The following is an 8,549-nucleotide window of genomic DNA, read 5'->3' on the forward strand; positions in this document are numbered from 1 at the left end:
TGGCTTCAGACACTTCCTAGCTGTGTGACCCTGGGCAAGTCACTTGACTCCCATTGCCTACCCTTACCACCCTTCTGCCTTGGAGCCAAGGCAGAAGGTAAGGGTTTAAAAAATAAAAAATAAAAAAAGAGGGGGAAACAGAAATTTAAAGAATTCAAAGACCATATCCTGAAAGAGACCTCAAAATAAAAACTCCCAGGAGTACTATGGGCAAATCCCAGAAAACCTAAGCCAAGGAAAATGTACTGAAAGGAGTCTATTACAAGAAGGAAACAACTCAAATACTGTGGAGCTACAGTCAAGATTATAGAGAATTTAGAAGATTCTACATTAAAGGACCACAGGGCTTAGAACATAATATTCTGGAATGTAAAGGATCTAGGATTACAATAAAAAAAATCAACTATCCGGCAAAAATGAGCATAATTCTTCAGGGGAAAAACTGACATTTAATGAAAAAGAAGTTTTCTAGGTATAAATTCAACACTCAAAAGAAGCATAAAAAGTTAAACAGAAAAGGGAATACTTAAGGGGTATAATAAGGTTAAACTGATTACATTCCTACCAGGGAAGGTAATAATTAAGATATCTATGCTACCTAAGTACTCAAAATACCTGTTAAAGTGATTATATTCCCACACAAGAAGGTAATAATCAAGATATTTGGATATGATACCTGAAATATTTAAGATACTTGTTAAACTGATTATACTCCTACATGAGGTAATAATTAAGATTCTTAAGATATAAATACTAGACAACACTGGAATAAATGGCACAATCTTTAGAATAATAAATAGCATCTATCTAAAACTATCAGCAAGCATTATCTATTATGGAGATAAGCTAGAAGCCTTTCCAATAAGATCAAGAGTGAAGCAAGGATGCCATTATTACCATTACTATTCAATATTGTTCTAGAAATGCTAGCTAGAACAACAAGAGAAGAAGGAATTAGAGATAGGCAATAAGGTAATAAGGCTATTACACTGTGCAGATAGTAAAATGGTATATGTAAGAGAAAACTAGTGAATCAACCAAAAAACTAATAGAAATAAGTAGCAACTTTAGCTAAATTGCAGGATATAAAATAAACCCACATAAATCATTAGCATTTCTAAATACAACAATAAAGTTCAACAGCAAGAAACAGAAAGAGAAATCCCATACGCAGAGACTGATACACTGTGTAAATTCAAATGTAATGGACTTCTGTACTAGCAGCAATGCAATGACCCAGGACAATTCTGAGGGATTTATGGTAAAGAACGCTACCCACATTCAGAGGAAGAACTGCAGGAGTGGAAACACAGAAGAAAAGCAACTGCTTGAACACATGGGTTGATGTGGACATGGTTAGGGATGCAGACTCTAAACCAGGGGTCGGCAATGTATGGCTCTGGAGCCATATCTGGCTTTTTCTACAGGAGCCATGAAGTCAATTTTTTCCAGGTGCTGTTACAGGAGGGTGCACTGTGAGCACTGTACGGCTCTCACGAAATTACATTTTAAAAAATGTGGCGTTTATGGCTCTCATGGCCAAAAAGGTTGCCGAACCCCTGCTCTAAATGATCACCCTAGTATGACTATCAATAATATGGAAATAGGTCTTGATTGATGATACAGGAAGAAACCAGTGGAAATGTGTGTCAGCTATGGGGTGGGGAGGGAGTTGGCGAGGAGAGAGTAAGAACATGAATCATGTAATCATAGAAAAAATTTTTCTAAAAAATAAAAAAATAAAACAACTATAGATACTATAAAATATTTGGGGTTCTACTTGCCAGGACATATCCAAGAACAATATGAGCACAATTATAATACACTTTTCACACACAGTCAGATTTAAACAACTGGAAAAACATTAATTGCTCATGGGTAGACCAAGCCAATATAAAAAAATAACAATTCTACCTAAATTAATCTACCTGTTCAGTGACATACCAATCATACTAGTCAATAATTATTTCATAGAGCTATAGAAAACAATAAAATTCATCTGGAAGAACAAAAGATCAAGAACATCAAAGAGACAATACAAAAATGAAGAAAGGAGGCCTAGTCTTAATATTATAAAGTGGTGATCATCAACATAATCTGGTACAGGCTTAGAGAGTACTGGATCAATGGAATAGATTAGGTACTTAAATGCAATAAATGACCACAGCAACCTAGTGTTGGACAAACCCTAAGATCTAAGTTTATTAGAAGAAGAACTTACTATTTGACAAAAACATCTGGGGTTAAATAGGAAAACAGTATGGCAGAAACTAGACATAGACTAACTTGTCACAAAACATACCAAGATAAAGTCAAAATGGATACATGATTTAGAAGTAAAGAGTGATAACATAAACAAATTAGACTAGATAAGGAAAGAATTTATGACCATAGAAGATATAGAGAATATTATAAGATGTAACACATTAAAATTAAAAGGTTTTGTGCAAATACAACCAAGATTAGAAGGGAAAATATTTATACCAAATGTGTCTGACAAAGGTCTCATTTCTCAAAAATATGGAAAACTGAGTTCCAATTGATACATGGTCAAAGGATATGAACTAGCAATTCTCAAATGAAGAAATTAAAACTGTAGTCATATGAAAAAATGCTCCAAATCACTACTGAATAGAAATGCAAATTAAAACAATTCTGAGGTACCAAATCACACCTATTGGATTAACTAATATGATCAAAAAGGAAAATAATAAATGTTTGAGGGGATGTGGAAAATTTGAGATGCTGATACTCTGCTGGTAAAGCTGTGAACTAATACAACAACATTCTGGAGAGCAAATTGGAACCATACCTAATGGTCCACAATACTATGTATACTCTAGCCCAAAGAGATCAAAGAAATGGGAAAAGGACCTACTTACACGAAAATATTTATAACAGCTCTTTTTGGAATGATAATGAATTAGAAATTGAAGGGGATATCCATCAACTGCAGAATAGCTGAACAGGCTATGATATAAGAGTAATGGAATACTTTTGTGCCTTAAGAAATGATGTAGAGCATGATTTCAGAAAAGCCTGTAAAGATTTGTATGATCTGATGCAGACTAAAGTGAGCAAAATCAGAACATTGTACACAAAAACATCAATATTATGTGATGATCAACTGTGAAGGATTAAACTACTATCAGCAATGCAAGGTTCAAAGGAACTCAATGAAAAATGCTATCTATCCATTGCCATAAAAGGAACTGAAGGAGTCTAAATGCACATTGAATCATACCATTTTTCACTTAATTTTCTTCATGAGTATTTTTTTGTATGTATGGTATTGTCTTCTTTCACAACATGATCAACATGGGAATATGTATTGCATGACAGCACATGTATAACCTATATCAGTGATGGGCAAACTATGGCCCACGGACCAGACGTGGTCCCCTACTGCAGGACATTATTCCTAATCTGACGAATACAATGAGTAGGATACAATACAATGAAACTTCAAAAGAGTTGCCTTAGAAACAGACTGACAGATCAGCATTTCCTTTCCTTTGACCCCCTCTTTAAAAAGTTTGCCCATCACTGCCTTATATCATATTGCTTGCTGTCTCTGGAAGTGTAGGGGGAGGGAGAGAAAAAATTTGGATCATAAAATGTCAGAAGACAAATGTTAAAAATGGATTCTGCAAGCATTTGGAAATACATATATACACATATATAAATAATAAGGTTTTTGCCAGGGGTGTGGAGGGGGAATTTGGGAGGGAAGAAAAGTAGTGGTGCTAGTAGTGCAACTATGCCTCTGTATCAAACTGTATCAGACCATGGTTAACATTAACAGCAAGTGTTCACTTATATCCACAGTTACAACTATCCATGGTTTCAGCAATCCATATTAGATCTTAGAATGTATCCTCTCTGGATTTAGGGGCACTATTTGATTTTGTAAAAAAAATCTTAAATATCAAATGTTTCTTAAGGATGCCTCAAGATTTGAATTCAGTCCAACACTAAGCACCATTATACATTTATGAGACAATGCCAGAATTGATGTCAGAACACTAATGCAGCACTTTAAGTGCAGCAAAGTGGAGTCTTATTGTCTACTTCCATATCCCAAATGACCACTAGAACAATCTCTAGCAACTGGAACTTCAAAAAAACAAAAAACAAAGACATAAAAGTGTACTCCAAAAACCTCATTATCAGTGTAACAGGTTTAATCACCAAATATGTATATTCAGTTGCCCCAAAACATTAATAATGTTTGGAACTGCTCATGTAAAGCATTTTATTCTATTAAGTTTTTCTAAGTGAATATGAAACATTGTAAATTCTGAAGTGTCATTTATTAAATTATTCCCTATTAAGAGCATCTGCCCTGGCTAGTATTTCAACAAGCCCTTTTCAAATTTTATAAACATAACTTTGTATCTGCAAAATAATTCCAATAGATCCATTAGTTATTCATATAATAATGCTGAAAAGTATGCTCTTAACAATTTTATTAAAGTCCAGGTTAAGACTTAAGAAAAGTATAGTATAGTGGAAGTAATGTTAGAATTGCAGGTAAGAGGCCTGTACTAAATAGCAGTACAGCAATAATTATTTTACCTCCCCTAAAGAACTCTCTTATGTTACCTCTTTTTACAAAATGGTTATAAAAATGGTGGTACTACTTATCTTACCCTTTACAGTGAGGAAAAGCATTCTGAAAATGTTAAAGCATTAAAATGGGAAGTAGTTACAGTTGTTACTTAGGTGTGTTTGATTGTCCAAGAAAACTTGGGGACACAAGCATTTCTGACAGGACTAGGAATACATTAGGGTAGAACTTTCTAAAGCAGAAGAACACAGTATATGAAAATGATATAGTTCATAACTGTTAGTCTTTTTGAAAAGTTGTTAAGCCCCATTTTATTATATACATTCACAAAGGGCATATACAAGATCAAATTCTCTAACTTACTAGATTTGGACAAAACAAGACAAGACAAAGGTATCATCTAATCTCTTTTGCTCTCAGTTTCCTTATCTGTATCTAGGATTTGGGTAGATGATTTCTAAGGTACCTTTTTGGTCTAAAAATCTATGACCTCTAATTTTTGGAAGAGCCTACAATTAAATTACTTCATAATATAACCACCATACTGTAAGTTTAACTCAACAATTCAAAATAAAAATTTAGTATTTTCAATTTCTTAGCAGAGTAAAGCAATAAAAGTTTTATATAAAGAAGATGGTTAGTAAATGTTGAAGCAAGCAAAATAATGAGTCCTTTAAAAGTTTTATTAATAGTTTTGTCTATTTCAACACTATATATAAATATAACCAGTTTATGTTTATCAAAATGCAAAGATCCAAATAATAAATAATTAAGAGGCAAAGGTAAATTTAAGATAAGATTTGAAAATGCAGGATTTTAAATCAAACAATTATATTCCATCAAGTAAGATCTAGTCCACACATACATAAAAAAATTCAATTGTATCAAACTATTAGAAATCCAAACAAAGCACTATAAAGGGCACATAAACAGGAGTGTATTCTAATTAGTGTCTTAGAACCATAATTAATTTGATATAAACTCAAAGTTCTCTAGTGTCCTAAGGATTCTATATTTAGTTCTGTGCTAAGTATAATTATTTTGATCAATTAAGTTATATATAAAGCCATATAGTTTAGTTATCAATCATTCCAAAAAAATGCATTAAGTTTGCCAATGAAACAATACTTAGAAGCAATTTTAACAAAATTCAAGTATTTTGATAGTTTAAAACACTGGGTATAGAATTTATTCAAAGAGTATTAAGTACGTACTTCTGCCAACATTATCATTGTTGCACAAGGGATACAAAGGCATACATATATGTGTGTTTAAAAACAAAGTTATTTTAAAGATTAAGGGCACTATTAAGGAGAAAAGGCAAAAATCAGCATAGATCTCAGGCAGGAAAAGAGTTAGGATTCTAAGGTGGATGAAATGTATTCCAGGTATGGAGGACAACTTATGCAAAGGCACAGAGGTGGGAGGTGTCTTAAGGTGTATGGGAAATAGCAACTGATCCAGTTTAAATGAAATCAATTTAGTAAAGAGACTCAAATTCACATCATATATTGATCAGTTGAAGGAGAAATCAAGGGAGGTAGAGATTGGAATATGATAGCTGTGTTCATATATTTGAAGAATTATTACATGGAAGAGAGAAAAGATTGTCTTCTGGCCCCAGAGGGCAAATCTAGGAGCAATGCATAAAAGCTGCAAATATATATATATATAGTTTAGGCTCAATTAAAGGAAAAATTGACTAATCCAGTCATTAGATCTGTCAAAAAGAACAGGTTGCCTTAGAAAATATTATGTTCCCTGTTACTGGAAGTATTCAAACAGATGCAGGATATAAAAAGGATTCTTTTTCAGGCATGAATTGGACTATTTGGTCACTTGAAAATCCTTTCAACTCTAAGAGTCTATGATTTACCATTAATTAGTGGGTGACTTTAGGCAAACCACCTAATCCATGGAGGAAACCCATTCTTAATCTGTCAATGATCAATAAATATATAGTAAACAACTAGCAATGTACTGTATTAGGGATTAAGGTTAAATAAAACAGCAGTTGACCCAAGATGAAGGGGTGGGGGGTGGTGGAGTAGAATAATCTCTAAACTTCTAGCTCTAAAATACTATATTTCTAATACTAAAAGATGTTGGAATAATGCCTACAAAAGGAATATAATATTTTTCTTTATGATGTATGTTCTGACAAAATTACCATACTGGGGGAGTTGATTTGTGTCCTAAGCTTCCTTGGGCTCTTATGGACAGATAAAACTCTTCAGCCCTCCATAACAGAGATCTAATGAACCACAATAAAATAGCCTTGCACTCTCATCTAGCCTTTGCAAGCAATGATGTAGTATATTCTGTACACCTTGAACATTATAGTGACACACCAAACAATTACAGCAGGCAAGCTGTAATAAAACAGCGTCTCTGGGCACCCATGCACCTTTTCTTATTTCCCTATTCCCTGCCCTAATCCCCTTATTATTATTTTTTTTTTTAAAAAAAGCACAATGGGTCTTTCTAAGATACCTATGTTAAAACAGTCTAAAGACGTCACCAGGTCTAAATTGATGTAGATGGCAAAGTGTAGACCAGGGGTTCTTATTAACCTCAACCTAGAACAATCTAATTGTGGTGCTTTTTTATTTTTATTCTTAAAGGAAACCGATGAGGACACAAAAGTGTAGATGAGATTTTTTTTCCCCTTTAACTTTATCTAAAACAATCCAACTGAGTCACTAATTTTTAGGGGAAAACTAAATGGACACAAAATGTAGTCAATACGTTCTTAATTTTAGCCTAAAAGAATCCAAATAGGTCATCTTTTAAAAATGGAAACTGATTTGAATGCAGAGTATAGGCCAGAGGTTCATAACCTTAGCCTAGAATGATCCCTTCATAAAGAAACTGATGTGGAAACAAAGTACAGACTTTGGATTCTTAACCTTTTCTGTATCAAGCTTCCCTCTGGCAGTTTGATGATGCCTAAAGACTTCTCTTTTCTTAAGTTTTTTTTTTTTTGTTTGTTTTTTTCCCATTAAGCAGTGAACTCCCTGAGAGCATGGACATTTTGCTTTGCCTTTCTTTGTATTCCCAGGGTTTAACAAGGTGCCTGACACATCGTAGGTGCTTAGTTAATGCGTGTTCACTTGATTAAATGCCCAACATATATAGGGTTGCAAAGAAAACCACTTATATTGACATAAAGTTCTTTTTTTTTTTTTTTTAAGTTCCGGACTCTTGGTTAATTGAGCAGCGCTCCTGGAGCCACCCACACCACCGCCCTCTCAGAACGCCTCGCCAGCAGATCAGATGCCACCTCCCCGCCCCAGGTGGGATGGGATCTTGGGGAAGTCTGGCACCTGCTCGCCCCGCGAGAGCCCAGGTCGGGGAAGCTGCGACCCCACCGGACCCCGAGAGGGGCGCGGGACCCGCGGTACCTTGAGTCCAGCGGCAGAAGATGGTGTCGGAGAGGCCGGGGCTGGTTTTGGGGCCCCACACCAGCTCCATCAGCTCTTTCGTCACTTCGGACATGATGAGGTACCAGCGAGCGGAGTTTCGCTTCCAGGCCTCCCGCCCCGAAACATGGGGATAGGGGAGGCTGGGGGACTCTGAGGCAGCAGAAGTGAGGGGGAGGAGGCGGAAAAGGACGAGGAGGAGGAAGTGGAAGAGGAGAAAGAAGAGAAAAAGAAGACGGAGGAGGAGGAGGAGGAAGAGTAGGACCACCAAGAAGATGATGGAGGGGACCGGCTACTGGCACAAGGAATACGGAGCCTGTCAGCTAAGCCACAGTGCAGAGTTTCCGCAGGACCGGAAGTTCCCCTCGGATACTTCCTTCCTTTCTAATCCCACCCACCCTTCTGCGCTCTGGAGGCGGGAGTAATTTAGGGGTACCCTCCCCGGAAGCGGAAGGGGCAAGGAAGAGGCCGGGAGGAGAGAATTCCTCCTTGCTAGTCTGGGAGCTATCCATCCAGCTCTTACTTTTTGGTTTAGGAACCGGGATCGGCACTGTCTG

The 8,549-nt window shown here is 36.0% G+C and overlaps 1 protein-coding gene across 1 annotated transcript in view; it reads right to left on the reverse strand.

The window, feature by feature from the left end:
* The window catches only part of MINDY3 (MINDY lysine 48 deubiquitinase 3), a 98,664-nt gene extending 90,325 nt beyond the window's left edge, over nucleotides 1–8,339 (reverse strand). The window contains exon 1 of the mRNA XM_044677273.1: nucleotides 7,975–8,339. Coding sequence (XP_044533208.1) covers nucleotides 7,975–8,068 — 94 coding nt within the window. The 5' untranslated portion in view covers nucleotides 8,069–8,339. The remainder of the gene's footprint in view (nucleotides 1–7,974) is intronic.
* Nucleotides 8,340–8,549: the final 210 nt, after the last annotated feature.

This window comes from Gracilinanus agilis, chromosome 5, assembly GCF_016433145.1.
Source record: "Gracilinanus agilis isolate LMUSP501 chromosome 5, AgileGrace, whole genome shotgun sequence".
In the NCBI taxonomy this organism is placed as follows: Eukaryota; Metazoa; Chordata; class Mammalia; order Didelphimorphia; family Didelphidae; genus Gracilinanus; species Gracilinanus agilis.